Source organism: Miniopterus natalensis, chromosome X (genome assembly GCF_054644295.1).
Source record: "Miniopterus natalensis isolate mMinNat1 chromosome X, mMinNat1.hap1, whole genome shotgun sequence".
Taxonomy (NCBI): domain Eukaryota; kingdom Metazoa; phylum Chordata; class Mammalia; order Chiroptera; family Miniopteridae; genus Miniopterus; species Miniopterus natalensis.
In genome coordinates this window covers 7,964,460-7,981,675 of record NC_142103.1, presented here as the reverse complement: position 1 = coordinate 7,981,675, position 17,216 = coordinate 7,964,460, and the positions used below count along the sequence as shown (strand labels likewise).

The window sequence follows — 17,216 nt, the reverse complement described above, 5'->3', positions numbered from 1 at the left end:
ATGACTCTCTCCTTAAAAAGGTCTAAGCAGGCACAAAGGTTTCTCTGACTCCTGGAAAGTTGACTGCATATTTATTCAAAACTCAGTTTAAAAAGAAGTAAAAGTAGTAGAAGATATCTATTTACCTTTACTTGGCAGCCCTTTCCAAAATCTGGGCCAAAATATAAATATAATTGCCTCCACCATCATCACCATCTGACAATCAAACACTCCGACGTGACCATAACAACCTCCAGGCACAAACTAAAAGCTCATTAAAGACTATATGAAGGCTATTTATAGAAGATCTAAACAAAGACTGAAAGAATTATTAGCAAAATTAATTCAACTGTTCGTACTTTTGACAACTATTACTATTTGTTTGAACTCAAGTGTCCAGCTCCTTCACTGACAGATATTAATGACTATAGAGATACCATATATCCAGAGTTTTAAACTGACCTTGTAGTTTTTTGGTTCAAGAACTCAGGTTTTGACCTATACTCTGTATATCAGCCTTCCTGTTGCTGGTTAGGCAGCTGATAAGAGGCAGAAATCTTTCTTGCTCATTAGGCCATTAGCTGCTGTTAAGCAAAGGGCTAGGGAGGGGGGTGTTCAGTGGCCCAGAGGAATGTGCCGGACTCTACATTTAAAGCCAGCCCCAATTTGGGGTTAAGAATTTAACCTTAAAAGGCTGACAAGTCATAAATTTGCCTGAGGTTCATATATATGTGTGACTTTCACAGTTTATATTTCCTAGCCAGGGCTTAAAGTCAAAACATGCCCCTGATTAATGAATGGTACTAATTGTTATTCCTGACTTGAGAACATTAGTCTTTATCCAAAATATTTTCTTAAAAAACACACAATCTCATACCTAAAACTCTCTGGCTAAGGGGAGTTGGAATAAAAAATAGGAAGAGGAGCCTAATGTTTCTTGTTACTGGATGCTACCATTTTGGTAGTCAAGATTGACTCAAAAAGCTTCCATTTCACAGTGTCCATCAAGCAAAGTACAAAGAAATTCCCTCCAAATCTAAACATCTGAGATAAAGCAACCATCTATAACTGCACAAAAACTTAGCTGGGGCAGTGGGGGGGTGCTGAAATATCTTCAAGCACATTTTGTCTAACTTATCTTGTTAAATATTTATACATATGTGCATAACCTAACAACCTTGGCCAAGCTTGGAAGAGATAATAGATACAGCACAAACAAAAGATCCCCATAAGCATCAAGACAAAGAAAAAATACCAAGGAATATTCTAATTGGAATACATTCTCTAACCTGAAGACAAATTTGAAACTAGGACAATAATATCCTACAAGTGAAACAGTGTCCCTGAAATGTGATAACTTCATCAGGGAAAAGCAGGGTATAATTTGTTTAGCCTACAAGATAGGTGTCAGTTCTACCCTACACTAGCAGCATTTTAAAGGGGCTCCCTTATCCTTAGAAAAAGATAAAGGCATTCTGTGTAAGACAAGAGATTTCTAAAAACAAAGTTGCCATTTGCATTCATTGAAAATTATGACAAAGTGAGAGAGAATGTAAACTACATAGCAATGTTCTGAGGTACAAGTCGGATATATTTAGCCTTGTCCTATCTCTTCAAAAAAAAGCCTTTTAAATACTCAGACTTCTTAGAAAGTGGAATGTAAATTCATGGGTGCGTATTTTAGAGCTCTTCATCTGCAAACTAACTGAGGAATTGAATTTTGCAATATCCCAAGAGAAGCAACGAAGTACCCAAACCAAATACGTGGGCGGAAATGGAAAGCCTGTTTTCTCTCTAGAATCAGCGAGGGCAGGTGGGTATGGAGGAGGCAGAGGAAGATGGGGGGTGAGAGAGGAGAGAAGGAAATCAGAAACTACGGGAAAGGAAAACACAGCTTAAAACTAAAATACTGAGGAAAATATAAAACATTCCACTCATTTACTTTTTTAGAGAACAAGAAACACAAAACCATTCAATAAATATAACAAACCATAAAACACCTTCTGTTCTAAATTATAACCAGTTGAGAGAGAGTGTGAGGGTGGAAAGGAGGAAGGCGCAAAGGGAAGATGTGGAAAGCAGCCCCACAAACCATGAAGGGAGGACTGTCAGTAGCTTTGAAGGTAGACTGAGCCCCAGAAGGGCTTGATGAGTGTGCACAAACCATCCACTGTTCCCCTTTGCTATGGCTGTCAGAGCAACTTGGGCTACTTCTTATCACTTCTCTATGAGATGTTGAGATTTTGTGGAATTTTACCAGGATTTGTTATTTGACAATACATTTCATTGCCACTAGAACCTAACTTGAAAGTAAAACTGGATATTGTTGAGGGGTTGGGTAGGGGAAGACTCTGAATTATTGAATAAATGCTGGTGCCAACATCACCTTCAGGCTTTGTGAATGAGGCAAACTTACTCTCTCAAAGAACAAAGAAAAGGCAATCTGACAACTTTTGAAGGCCAAAAGAACCTTCAGGCAACATTATTAAATTGACCCAGAACACTGAAGTTACAAAGGCAAGAAATGACTTAGGTTTTAGAAATTAACACTTGTATAACACCTTCAGAATTTCATGGGGGGAAATAAACCTTTATTTCAGAAGTAAACTTTTAAATTTGAAAAGAAAGCAGAGAATCTGTTTCTGAAAACAGAAAGAACTATTTGAAACACTGAGCACAGTTATTCCATGGCTCTTTAACTCTTCGAATTTCCACTGTGACTTCTGAGGATGGCCAGAGAAGATATACTCCAGAATGCCCGCAAAAGAGAAAATGGGAACCCATTAGGTGCCTAGGGTAAAAACAAAATAACCTCAGAATATATTTACCTCTGGCCACATTAAATTAAGCCAAGGACTAAACTAGAGGTTCTACCCATCTGGAGAAACAAAGACTGTTTTCCAAACTAGTCACAAAATTATTAGCCACCCACCAAATGTTTTGTAGGCTATCTCTAGCCCATTCATTCCCATATTCTTTTTTTCTTTTTTTTTGTCTTTATTGATTTCAGAGAGAAGGAGAGGGAGGGAGAGAGAGACAGAAACATGAATGATGAGTCATTGATTGGCTGCCTCCTGCACGCCCCCTATTGGGGATCAAGCCCACACACATGCCCTGACTGGGAATCGAACCAAATCGTGATCTCCTGAATCCTAGGTCGATGCTCAACCTCTGAGCCATGCTGGCCAGGCCATTCTCACATTCTTATTCCCATTCATTTTCTTGCTCTCTTCTTCCCAACTCTGTGAACCTCTCTCTCCTTCCTTTTACATTCTCCCTTTCTCCTTCACTCCCCCATACATTCTTTCTGTATAGGTCTCTGTAAACATCAGTAAATGAATAGCTGAAGACTAGCACAGATGTGAGAAATCAAAAGAACATTGATCTGTTATGTGCTAGATCCTCTCTTTAGTGCTGCAAGGTTCTTACCCTCAAGGAATTTACACTTGGAAGCAGCCCTTCTCAAACTTTAACATGCACACAAATCACCTGGGATCTTGTTAAACAATACCAATTCTGATTCAGTAGGTGTGCGATGGGGCCTGAGGTTGTAAGAACAACCTCCCAGGTGATGTTGATGCTGCTGGTCCAGGGACCACACTTTAAGGAGCAAGGCTCTAGTAAGAAGAAAAATGTCAAGTACATAATTACAAGAGCAAGTAAGAATCAAGGCCATAGAAGAAGTACAGTGATTGCAGGGTTCAAAGGGGGAAATGATCACATCTAGTCATAGGGAATCATGAAGTGATTCATGAAGAAAATGGCACTGCAATAACACCTTGAAAGATGAGTCAGACTGCAGCACGCACGGATGAGAGGAAGGCAGTCAGGTAGTCTTTAAACGAAGGCTTGGAGGAAGACAACTACAATGTCCTTTCAGTAATGAGTGAGCAGCCTGTTATGCTTAAGTGGAGGGCACACATTCCAAGGGGTAAGAGTGAGAGACATGACGGGAGCAGACTTGCAGGATTTAGCCATTTAATCCGGGTGTGAGATGTATAAAAAGAGAAGTCAAGGATGATTTCAAGGTTTCAAGTCTGGGTACCAGACAGAGATGCTATCACCACAAATGTAGAATGTTGGAGAGAGGCAGATTTGTGCAGATAGGAAAAGAAAATGATGGATTAATTTTTGTCTCTGTTGAAAGTGAAGCACTGGCAGGACTTCTCGATGGAGACAGCCAGCAGGCAACTGGGAAATACTGAACTGGAAAGCAGAGAAGAGGTCAGGTTGGAGAGAGATATGGGAATCATTCAAACAGCAAAGATAATGAAGTCATGGGAATGGATGTGGGAATGAACAGAGAGAGACGAGAAAGGGCAAAGGACAAGCACTACTGAAACACTTGCATCTAATAAGGGGTGGGAAGAAGAGGGCAAACAAGCAAAGACAAATTCAGCTTTACAGTAGGAGGGAAACCCAGAGTAAAGAATGTGACAAAAGTCAAAGGAGTGTGGGAATTTAAGTCAAATACTTTATATCCAGACCACATTCCCTCCCCTCATAATCCAATGGGTATCCTGGAAAGAGCATAAGCTATTGAGTCAGCCAAATCTGGATGCAAATCTTGAACTCCACCACTTACACAACCTTTGGGAAAGTAAAACTTTCATCTGTAAAGTGGAGATAATACCACCTACCTTTCAGGTTTGTTAGGTAGATTAAATGAGAGATTAAATATAAAGCAACTTGCATGTAGTAGGTACTCCATAAATGGTAGTTTCCATGATCTTCTTTTTGGCTCTTCCAAACTATCCCAGCAATCTGAAAGGGACCTCAAAAAATCTACTGGAGAACAAGGAGTTTCAAGCTTACATTGAATGAAAGTAGAAACCCTGATGAAGGCAACTTCTTAAATAAACGACAGGGAAATTAAAGAAACTGTTCATGCCAGAGAAACAGAAAATTATACAACCCTCTCCCCACACCAACAACAAAAAAATCATTACATCTCCATAGACACTTAAGAAAAGATCAGCCCAATTACACAAGTATTTCTAGTATTTGCTTAGAATCACATTTCAGAGACTAGCTAGCAGGGCCCTGTTTGAGATAGAATAGAGACGAGAGCTCCAATGTTATTGCTTTCATTCTCCAGAATGGGAGAGTGCTCCCCAGGGGGAGGGAAAGAGGGACCTCCACGTTGGAATCAGGCAAGTTGGTGGAACTCAGAACTTGCAGAAACTTTATAAGTGGCTGCATAGTTTGTATGTAAGATATGTGAAAGCAAGGCTTTCATGACACAAATGGAAGTATGATTGTGTAAGACCACCCACTGTTAAGAGTAACAACAATTTTCTAACAGTTTAAATAACACACATAATTATTAATTATTGCTATCAAAAATCAGAGAAATATGATCCTTTGACTCTAATGTATTTCTCTACATCGAAGCCTCTCTCTCTTTCTCTTTCCTTCTCTTTTTTTCTCTCTCCCTCCATTCTCCCTCCCTGTGTGTGTGTGTGTGTGTGTGGTTGGTAATACATTATCTTATTTGCAAAGTCTTGGACCATGACAACATATACTCATACTTTCTCTTAATCAAGGGAGTTCTTGAAGTCTTTGGCAGTTTTGGGGGTTTTTTTAAATCACCAGATGTTGGCAAAATACCTCTTAAGACATGTCACATGCAAAACCCTGGAAAACATCATCCACACCCATGACTTCCAACTTGAGCCTATATGCTGATGAATCCCAACTATGCTTCTCCTGAACTCCAGAAGAATCTATACACTCTTTCCCAGTGATCTCATCTATTCCCAGAGTTTCAATTACCATCTAGATGCTGATAATGTCCAAGTATGTATCTACAGCCCTGATTTCTCTCTCCTGTGACCTAAAACACAATCTCAACTATCTAGCAGACATTTCTGCCTCAATGATCAAAGGACTCCCTCAAACTCAATCTGTTCAAAATTGAGCTAATTATTTCACCCCTTCAAAATAGGTTCCTCTAGTCCTGGCTGGTTTAGCATCATTCCATGCACTGAAAGGTGACCTGTTCAATTCCCAGTCAGGGCATATGCCCAGGTTGCAGGCCCAATCCCTGCTTTGGGTACCTTTGGCAGGCAGCCAATCCATGTTTCTCTCTAGCATAGTTTTTTTTTCTCTCTCTCTCCCTCTCCCTTCTTCTCTTTCTAAAATAATCAATAAAAACATTTTTAAAAATCAGTTCCTCTTATACTTCATTCATTTAACAAATGCATACTAGGCACTTATTATGCACCATACTGCCACCAACCAGAAAAACTGTCCTCATATCCAGTCACCAAGCTATGTCTACTTTACTGCCTCTATTCTCTCAAATTTATCTTTTATTCTCCTATTTACTGCCTCACCTGTTCACCTGCGTTATTAAAACTCCCTGCTACCACTCACTCTCCAGTCGTCCTCTATACTGAATAACATTTTCTCTTCTTTAAATGTTTTCATGGATCCTCATTATCCTTGCATACAGCGCAAGGAAATACCTCGGCATTTCCTTGGTTCATCTGGTTCATCTTTCCTCCATTTTCCCCACATCTGTACTCCAACCAATCCAAACTATTCCAGTCCAACAAATATGTCATTTTATCTCAGCTTTGTACCTTTGCAGATACTTAGGCAAACTAAGAATGAGTTTAAGGGAACTAGGCACCCTTCCTCTACAGCCCAGCAGCCCTCAGACCCCCACAGGGTGCCTGGCTCTATGGCAGCCCTCATTCTACTGTCTTGACATCCATGGTTTTCCTTATTTAGCTCCCTCCCTAGGCAGTGATTTATCTTATTCATCAGCTCCTAGCTCAGTACCTGGCACAGAATCAGTGCTCAATAAATGTTGGTTGAAGTAAAAAATAAATAAAAACATTTAAATATTTATGCAGAGAGAGAGTATATAAAGTTTACTATTAGTAGGTCTCTTTTCCGAGACTTCCCATGTTTTCCAAAACAGCTAAATGTAGTCCCCAATATAATCAGGCCACAAAACCTAACCTGGAAAGGGCCTCTTGGGTCACATTCTCATTTCTATGGGGCTCAACATGAAATGCAGCCAGTGCTAGAAGTAGTTTTCCAAAATGAGCCAAATTCACAGTATGAATTGACCATCACTACTTTAATGAAGATCACATCTCTGTACTTAGGGAAATGATGAAACTTGATAAATGAGCAATAACTCTATGATAGTAATGACAATTAACTCTGCAACAATTTGGGGCCAATGTAACTGAAAATGCTTTATTCGAGCTCTGAAAAACTGTACCTCCTAGCTCTTCCCAGTGTAAGTTAGGCTTATTCTCTAGATTATGAAGGGTGTATAAATGTAGGGATATTATATGTGTATATGTATGAATGTACAAGTGTGTGTGTGTGTGTGTGTGTGTTGAAACCAAACAGGTCAGTGGAAGAGCCTGTGCATACTTTATGAGTGGCTACATTGTTTGTACCTAAGATATATGAAAACAAGGCTTTCAGGTCCAGCCGGGCGTGGCTCAGCGGTTGAGCATCGACCTGGGATTCAGGCAATCGGGGTTCGATTCCCAGTCAGGGCACATGCCTGGCTTGCGGGCTCGATCAATGACTCTCTCATCACTGATGTTTCTATCTCTCTCTCCCTCTCCTTTCCTCTCTCTGAAATCAATAAAGATATATTTAAAAATAATAAATAAAATAAATAAAATAAATAAATAAATACCTTTAAAAAAAACAACAACAAGGCTTTCAGGACACAAATGTAAGGTATGACTGTGAAAGACCACCCACTGCTTAGAGTAACAATGAGCAGCTTTCAAACAGTTTAAATAGCACATAATTATTGTCGTTATCAAAACAATAGAAATATATATTTATACATATATAATCTATGAACATAACTATATAAAACATATCCAAACACCACATTTAGATAAAGCTGCAGCTAAAAATGTCTCTCTACTTGACACATCTTCCTCAAGTTTCAGTTTTGGCAGAGGAGCAACAAGGCTCCCAAGGTCACAGAGAATGGATAAATAGGCTTTCCCTCTACCACTCCTTACTCAGTCCCTGCTGCAGATCGACTTAGACAATGATGTACTCATTGTCTACGCAATCCTAGGATCTCATTCGACAGTAACCAAGTCCTCTAGACTCTGCCTTTAGCTGTTTATTCTTACACTCATTCCAAACTTTTTTTTAAATTTATCTCTATTGTTGAAAGTATTACAGATGTCCCCTATTTCCCCCCCATTGATCCCCTCCACCCTGCATCCACCCCACCCTCAGGACTTCCCCATACTTTTGTCTGTGTCCATTTATTTATAATTTTGTACAAGTAACTCTACTCACCAATCTAAAGGATATGATAAATCAAACATGGCTCCTGCGTTCAATAAGCATATGAATAGCCTCAACAGAGGCTATGAATAAGCCATGTACTTCAAAAAACATGGATATTAAGAAAAAGTACAGCCCTGGCCGCTTTGGCTCAGTGGTTAGAGAGTGGGCCTGCGGACTGAAGGGTCCCAGGTTCGATTCTGGCCAAGGGCACGTACCTTGGTTGCAGGCTCCATCCCCAGCCCCGGTCAGGGCACCTGCTGTAGGCAACCAATTGATGTCTCTCTCACACATGGATGTTTCTCTCTCTCCCCCCCCCTTCCACTCTCTCTGAAAAAGCAATGGAAAAAACACCCTTGGGTGAAGATTTAAAAAAAAAAAAAAGAAAAGAAAAAGTACAGATAGTATTTCTGGGAACCAAATGCAATTGGGGCATATCTCTGTATTATCTTCACACACATGTAAATTTCCATATTTAAATATTTTCCAATCCTTTCAGACTGTTATGTGCCTGTTAACTTTCTGATATATATGAGTGAAGGCTTTTAATCTCCTTCTTGTGTCTGTCACTCTAACTCTTCCTCTCTAAACCAGATTTCCCTCAGCTTCAGTAATCCAAACCAAAATTTTACAAACAGCAATGGAGATTCCCAGGCTTCCGTGATACATACTATAAGTTCCAGTACGCAGAGTTTGGAAGAAAGAGAGCAGAACAATAACTAAGGAGGAAACTATCAAACAGAATTCTGATATTATTTTTAAATGAACATCATCCCTTTCTTTTCTACCCTGTTTCCTAGTTGGGCCTCTAGCTGAAAGAAATCCCGATGGGTCATCCCAACTAATTCAACTTTCTTAGCTGAGTTAAAAGTTTGCCCTAATGCATACAGAAATTAAGAAAATTCTCATGAGGCCCTTTATCCTACTCCAATAAAATTTCCATGGCTGAAAATCCACTTTGGGTTATGTCCTTTTAAATGTACATTTATGAAGTTTGATGTTATAGGTAAGAAACATCAAACACTGAGGAAAAAACTTACATATATTCAGTATATATTTCTGTAACTCACACCAAGTTGCATCATTTTCAGAAATCTAAATAAAGTGAAGATAAATATATGCATTTATGTATATGTGGATATGCTTAATTTATCTTTAAACTACTTAGAAGAGTCTTGTAAACAAGCACAGATTACTCATCTCTTGTAAAATCTGACTAGTCTACTTTTTCTAGGGAGTTATAGTACAGCTAAATGAAGTAAACCAAAGTCCTTTATCAGGTACTTATAGACAACAAATGGATTTTGACCTGAAAAAAGTAGTTACTGTTTAGAGACCTTAGTATATTAGTAAAAATGAATCAAATACTTAAATATTAGTTTTATGGAAATTTTATGTTCAGAATACATTTCTAACTCCATTTATTCATTTAGTCTACAAATATTTATTGAGTATTAATTTCACCATGTACTGTGCTAGACACTAGGGATACAAAGATGAGATACAGCCCTTAACCTGGAGGAGATCACAGTCTAATAGTAATATTATGAACATATACCTTAAAGATGTCATAATCAGAATTTATAATTTTCAAGTAATAAATTCATTTTCAAAAGGCAGACTCAAAAAGCCCAATTAAAATTGTACTTTAAAAGTTTGCCTTATTCTGGATGTATAAGAAATAAATACACACTTCAGTGTGGATAGAAATTTTGAAAAATACAGAATATTCTCAAAATCATCACTACTGAGAAATGTATTATCTTTCAGTTTTCTTTTTTTTAATTTATTTTTATTGTTGAAAGTATTACACATGCCCCTCCCATTGACCCCTTCTTTCCCATACCCCCCTGCCCCAGGCCTTCACCACACTATTGTCTGAGTCCTTTGGTTATGCATATATGCAAATAAATTCTTTGGTTAATCTCTTCCCACCCCACACCCTCACCACCACCACCCCCACCCCCACCACCACCACCTCCCCATCCCACCCCTCACCCCACCCCCACCTTCCATCTTTCAACTTTCAGGTGGATGGATGGAATACTATGGATGGAGATTTCTTTTATAATGGCTTTACCATCCTTGTCCCTTTTTATTGCCACTTTCACTTGTATTTTATCTCCCTTCGTATCAATTATTTATCAATATAAGCCTATTAAGTATACTTCAAAGAGCTTGGTAGATTTCCTATTTTAGTATATAAATACAATTTCCGCTACTAGCAGTAATTAACTGTTTGGAACACTAGCCATGCATTTTGATATCTTAACATTGACTCCTTTTTACTCATAAGGAAAAATACAAACTCTCAAGACTTTATTCAGCTACATACAAACTCAAAAATGAAAATGCCATCCTTGTGAATCAATCTGGATTCATTTTTGTTTAAAAATGGTACACAGGGCCCGGCCAGGCATGGCTCAGCAGTTGAGCGTCGACCTAGGATCCAGGCGATCAGGGTTCGATTCCTGGTCAGGGCACATGCCCGGGTTGCAGGGTCAATCCCCAGTCAGGAGCGTACAGGAGGCAGCCGATCAATGACTCTCATCATTGATGTTTCTATCTCTCTCCCTCCCTCTCGTTTCCTCTCTCTGAAATCAATAAAGACATATTTAAAAAAAAAAGAAAAATGGTACACAGGTATTTCTAATAATTATCACTTGGATAATTGATCTTTAATTGGCCTAATTTGAAAAACAGAACTAAATCTTTGTGTATTCAACAAGGTATTCAAGTGAGACTATAATGTTCTAATACGCATTTCACCCGCGCGCGCGCACACACAGCATTTCAGAACACACATTTTCTCTGCTGATATGCCCATCTTCACCTTGCCTTCTGAATCACATTCTCCCAGTCATTACATCTCAGAAGGTAAATTCCCATTACTTTATGCTGTCTCTAAAGCCAGGCTGGGGCCCATGACTTGGATTCTATTTTCTGATGCTCATTTCTTAATGGAGTGCTAGGGGATCCTGTTTCAAGGCAGACCATTTGCTAAATGTGGGCAGATGAGCGGGGGATTGTTCTGCCCACTCTTTCCATTAGGCCCTAGCTTACCAAAAACATTGAACCTGTTTACAAACTTGGCTAGGGCTGAATAGATGTTGGCTCCTGGTACGGTCTCTTGATTAAAGCCTGTGCACAAATTCTGATCCCAGGTTACAGAAACCCGTGAGGTTCTTCAACAGGTCTGTGCATGTGTTATAGCTCGACTCCCAAATATGGTAATGTCAACATTAGCAAGAAAGGTCTAGCTGACATTAAATCAGAGAGTTTGATTTAAGAGATGTCTTACAATTTATGTGATATAATAATTGTTGCTCTTTAATGATACTAAGCCAGTCATAACAACATTGCTAATTTCAATTTGTTCTTTGGGTACTCAACATTAATAAGCCCTGCCTGATGGTAAGAGTCACCAGCTAAGCAAAGTAATCCTGAATCTTGTCTCCAATCAAAATAGACATTGTATGAAAAGTTTGTATACATACCCCAATAATATGCTACAAAAATTTGGACTGAGGCTTTTAAAATAAGTAAGGTGACATATAGCTTACGGGAGTATTTGAGAGTTCATAGAGAATACTAATGATGTAGAAATTCTATTATTGTCAATTATTTACTAAATGCTCTACGGTACTCATCACTGTGTTCAACACTGCATCAAAAGCAGTGCTTTCCCTTTAAGAAGCTTATAATCTAAAACATACAAACAACCATATGCAGAAAAAAGCTAGAGATCAGAGTAAAAGGAAGCATTCACAAAAATGTACAAATTCAGCATGCCAGAACTTTTCAGTTGAGCAATATGATCCCCAGTGAAATTCTTTCCAAATGATGTATCGTGTGCACAAGTTACAAGTGATTATCTTCAATTTTCTTGGAAATGAGTAATAAGATACCCCTTAAGACCCATGTTTTTGTATATGCATCAAACACTAAAGTTGGCATGGTCATTGATAGCTGCCATTTAAGGAGAAAACATATTTTCTGTCTTGTCTCATAGCAGACAAATCCAGGCCTCTTTTCTCCCTGGTTGGTAATAAGCAGGCTTTTCTAGGCTACAATGAACAGTCAACATTACAACTCTAAAGATGGAAGTAACAGAATGCTCAAAAATATTACATCAAAATATTGGATACAACCTATAAGCCCACAAGAGGGGGGGAAAAAAAACACATTGCAAAACCGACACCATCTGTGGCATCTAGCGTCCATCAAAATCTTCTTATGCCCGTTTTTCCTAATGCTTACAAACGGAATTTGCTCCAAGAATTAAGAAAACTTTTTAAGATGGCAGTCCTATTAGGAGATTCCTCCCTATCTCCCTCTTCATCTCTTCAGTTCTTTTCCCTTGCCCAGCTGGCTATTGTGACCATTTCAGCCAATTTCCTGGAGGTATTTTCTAGCTCTTTTCACTCTATTTAATCCTACAAGTTTCCTGAGAGGCCTGTTTACTTGTATGCTCCCCCACTAGACTGAGAGCGCCTTGACAAAAGGGACTGTGTCTTACTCCTCTGATACCCCCGGCACCTAACACAGAGCCTGCCAAGGGACAGGCAGTCTTAGACTCCTTTCAGGCCAAGGTGCTTCACTAATCATTAGCCAACTTTTCAATCAGATTGAGGCGCCCCTCTAAAACACATCTAGGCACCATCATCAGGATTAACGTAATAAATCTATTCAGATCACATTTGAAAGAATTTCTCTAAACTGTTTCAAGTTAACAAAAAATAATACAAGTTTTTCAAAAAGTTTTAACAAATCACCTGCTCACCCGAATGTCTAGTGCAATCTCAGAGGAGGGAAAAACTTCCCACACCTCACTTACTCTCTCCTGGACATTAGGACCGCCAACTGCTTCAAACTAATTGGGAAGCCACAGCTGGCAACCCAGATACAGTTGCTAGTTCTGACCCTTTAAGAAACAACAACAAATACCAAACTTTCTCTTTGTTTCAAGAATGCTGATTTTTATTTTTATGTTGTTTCATCTATTTTAGGAAACTCCAAGTCGATTTTGGCTCTTCAAGGCTGCCTTTTACCCATATGGACATTTGGCCTTCTGCAATGGTTCTTGCACTTTCCAAGGCCCTCTAAGGCAAGATTCCTCAATCTTTTGGGAGTTGCAACACTTCCACAGTTTGTTTGATTTTCTCATTCCCATCCCACCCCTTCACCATCACCCCCCACAAAAGTGGTGTATGGCATTCGTAAAGTGAATTACACTTGATTTTTGTTTAGAGGAATTTTTTTCAGACTTCTGTAACATTCCCTTGAGACAATTGGAAACATCATTGTCTGATTACTAACTCACTTTCCTTGTCTAAAATTGTATCCATTCTTGATTGCGCCTGTGGGTAGGTTAAGCAAAACAAAATAAACATCTAGACTTATGAGCTCATTGGCTTTTTTTCTGAATTTTTCTAAATTAAATAAGGGCAAAAGAGCTGCACTGAAAGTCAGTTATATGGATTTTTCTGCCAAATGCTAACTCTGTGTGCCTGGTTTCCATCTGTGGTGCTTTCCAAGTTACAAATCCTTAAAAAAAAAGACTGGGGTATGAAAAGATCTATGGATTTTGGGGCCATGCTATTTAGAGTTGCTATCCTGTGCCTTTGAACACTCTAAAAGAAATGGGAACATGAGATTGTAAGGCTTTAGAGGAGCTTTGTGGAAATCTAGTGTAGTCCTTCAGCACCAGTGATTTATTTTTTAGGCTGGCTGATTTCAAATGCTATTTAGTCTCATCTATATTAGCATAAGAAATGTACCTTATCCACTCTAACTCAATTCTGCTAATGGCCGAAGTTAGCACTCAATCCCAAATGCTCCCCCTAAGTGAGACAGGACATTCTTGAGAATTTCTCCTTACTGTGACGCAATCTCATTTTATCTGGGACAAAGAAAGCTTTAATTCAGTGGAGCCTGTAAACTGAACATAGCTTAAAATATAGATGGGGAAAAATGATAAGCGGTCATCATGATGGTTCGTAACTCAAATAATTTGCAGCTCTCTTTCATTTTCCAACCACTGATCGACAGCAGCAAATTACACATTTATTCACTTTGAAATTATGCACTTGCGATTGTATTTAGTCTGCCATTATTGTCTTTTCTCTGAAATACTGATGAGCTCTTTGCACACATGGGCATTAGGATTTTCACCATGTTTTCCATACCTACAGTGACGGTATTTGCTCAGCTAAAATTCAGAACACATGGTCTCCTGCCAGGACAAAGTACTGGAAATCTGCACTGCCCCAGTAAATCCAGGATATATGGTAACTGTATGGGTATCACCATATTTGAATTTTGGCTTTGCTCCAAGGCAAGTCAGAACAGTGCCTGCCATGTAGAAGGTGCTCAACACTGCATATGTTTGTTAAATGGAAGTGAAGTAGGGACTGTTGGGGGTTTATATGGCAAAACCCTCGGAAAGTGATTTTTCCAGTGGAGTTTGGGAAATACTAGTGGAAAATGACAAATTTACCAGTCCCTGTTCTCTATAGTATGGCCATCCTTAGGCCCGGAGTAAGGGTCCTGGGAAGGAGGGAGTGCAGGCCAAATCTCTTACACACAGTGTGTGGGCCCTCCCAATACTTTTATACAGATGCTGCAAAAAGGCAGGCAGCCAGAGAGCTGGGGGAGGGGAAGGGAGGAGGAGCACGGCCTGAGTGTGTGTAGAGGGGGTTGCTCAATCGGTATCTGCATTCCCTCTGGCCTTTTTCTTCTTTTAAGCACAACCTTTACCCCTTGATTTCAAATCAGCCAACCCCAACTCTGGACCCATTCATCTTGTGGGGGTTCGTCCTGTGAAGACCAATTTTTACATTATCACCAAAAGCATGTTCTCTGACTTTAGCAATGCAATACCATGGCACTTCGAGCGGGAGAGAAATTTGCCTGTTGTTTCAGCTCCGTGGAACGGATTCATAGGTTGTCCCTTACAGCTCCTGCATGCACCCACGTGGTGTGTTAAACACTTAACAGTGGAAGAAGTAGTTCAACCCTTCCTTAGAGGGAAGTCCTGCAAAGCAATATTTAACATATGCGCGGATGCATTTCAGTCACAGAAAGGGGTGACCAATTACCTTTGCAACTAAGCATGCTCACTCGGCTCTTTTTATCCACCTAAAGAAAAGGCCGAGGGCGCCCAGGGCGCGCTGGCTGCCTAGGTAACCTCCCGCTAGTGAACGCTGGCTGGCAGCGCCCAGAGGGCTCGCATCACACTCACAACTTGGTCCAACCATCAGGTCCGCCTCTCTGACTTGTTGAGGGCCAAGAGCCAAGTTTGGGCGAGGGCGGCTCCCGGATCCCTCAACAGCACGGGACCCACGCCTCGCTGGATGCATGGTTCGCTAAGAGACCCCGGAGGCCACAAATCTTTTATGGCTTGTGAATACTACCGGCCATTTCTTCAGAGCGCACTTTTGCTAAATTAACCTGTTTGAAAGCGACTCTTCTCGCCCACATTGTCAGTGTAGCAACTTGTCCGGATGAAATTCTAAGGCAGGCTTTTAGGAGTCCAGCCGCGGGACAATCACAAAAGGCAATTAATATTCATCTGTTGACAGTGGCAGCCCTCAGCTAATATTAAAATATGCCCTTACTACGCGAACTGATACTGTAGAACAAAAGGCAGGCATTCAGAAACTTTCCTCCACCTAAAATCATCTCCCGTTCAGGGTCCAGCCTGTCAAAAAGGCTGATGAATTTGAGAGGGGGAGGGGTTCTATCATCTTTGAACTGCTCCTTGGGCCAGCAGCACCATTTTTGAAGTGATTTTGCCAACCTAGAGAAAGGACGCCGTTTTAAAGGAAAAGCCTCAGTCCTCCTCATTTGGGGAACCCTCCTTCTCAAAAGTTTCCCTCCATGTGTCTTTACATGCCACTTTGGATTCTGAGACCTGTCCTCAACTTTGCTTGCATTTGGGCCCACGAGCTCTGGAACCCAGGCTGTGGTAAAGAGGGCCTGGGGAACACGTTGGTGAAAGAATGGTTTGATCCACGGTCCAGCTAAGGCTGAAATTTTGTCACGTACGTGCGAGGGTGGCAAATTCCCAAGGCACCGGTTCAGATGTGAGGCGCCCGTTCGCACAGGCCCCGGGAGCCAGCTCCCACCTTCCCGCCCTCCCCTCAAAATGGGCGCTCCGGAGCAGGCCATGCCCACCGATCTTCCCACTCGCACCTTCCCTGACAGCACAGCGAGTACAGGGAATGTGGCCACGGTCCATACATACTCTTCTTCCTCCCTCGGGAGACTTGGTCAGCCCCCGGCACAGCGACCACTCCCAAGTGCCCAGCGTTAGGGCACATGACCGTGGCCCCACGGGGCTAGAGCACTCGGGGTACCGCCACCACGCACCCCCGCGCTCTTCGCTGGGCGCGGGGACCGCTTGAGGGACTCCTCCTCACCTGGCACGGGGGTTTCGGGCACCCACTTGAGTCCGGGCTGCAGTCTCTGGAAAAAGGAGCGAACCTGGTGACAGGTGGCGTCCGGTGGCGGTGGCGGAGGCTGCGCCTGTCCCAGGCAGTCCAAGCTGAGCAGCATTGCCACCACCAAGCACGCGGTGCGCACGGTCCCTGCCATCCTGCTGTGCTGGGAGCAAGGGGAGCGCTGGAGAGTGGCGGCGGGGACGAAAGCAGTCCCAGGAAGCGGCAAGCCTAGCGGTGGCCGGAGGAGAGGGAGACAAGCCGCTACCCAGCCGCTGCAAAAGTTTCCTCGCAGCTACCTGGGCGCTGAGCGAGGGCGGGAACACTCGGCTGCACGGACGGGGCGGGGCCTGCGGGGCGGGGCGGGGCTTGGAGGGGAGGCGGGGCGGGGCGGAGCAGAGCGAGGCCAACTGTGCGGCCAAGGGGCGGCAGGGAGCCTGTGGGTGAGGGGCGAGGGGCTGCGGGGACCGCTGGGGCCCCGGGGCGCCGGGACCAACCGGGGCGGCA

The 17,216-nt window shown here is 41.6% G+C and overlaps 1 protein-coding gene across 1 annotated transcript in view; it reads right to left on the bottom strand.

Annotated features, from left to right (window-relative positions):
- The window catches only part of GPC3 (glypican 3), a 355,125-nt gene extending 338,184 nt beyond the window's left edge, over positions 1-16,941 (bottom strand). The window contains exon 1 of the mRNA XM_016198007.2: positions 16,692-16,941. Within this exon, the coding sequence (XP_016053493.2) occupies positions 16,692-16,866 (175 nt within the window). The 5' untranslated portion in view covers positions 16,867-16,941. The remainder of the gene's footprint in view (positions 1-16,691) is intronic.
- Between the last annotated feature and the right edge of the window lie 275 nt (positions 16,942-17,216).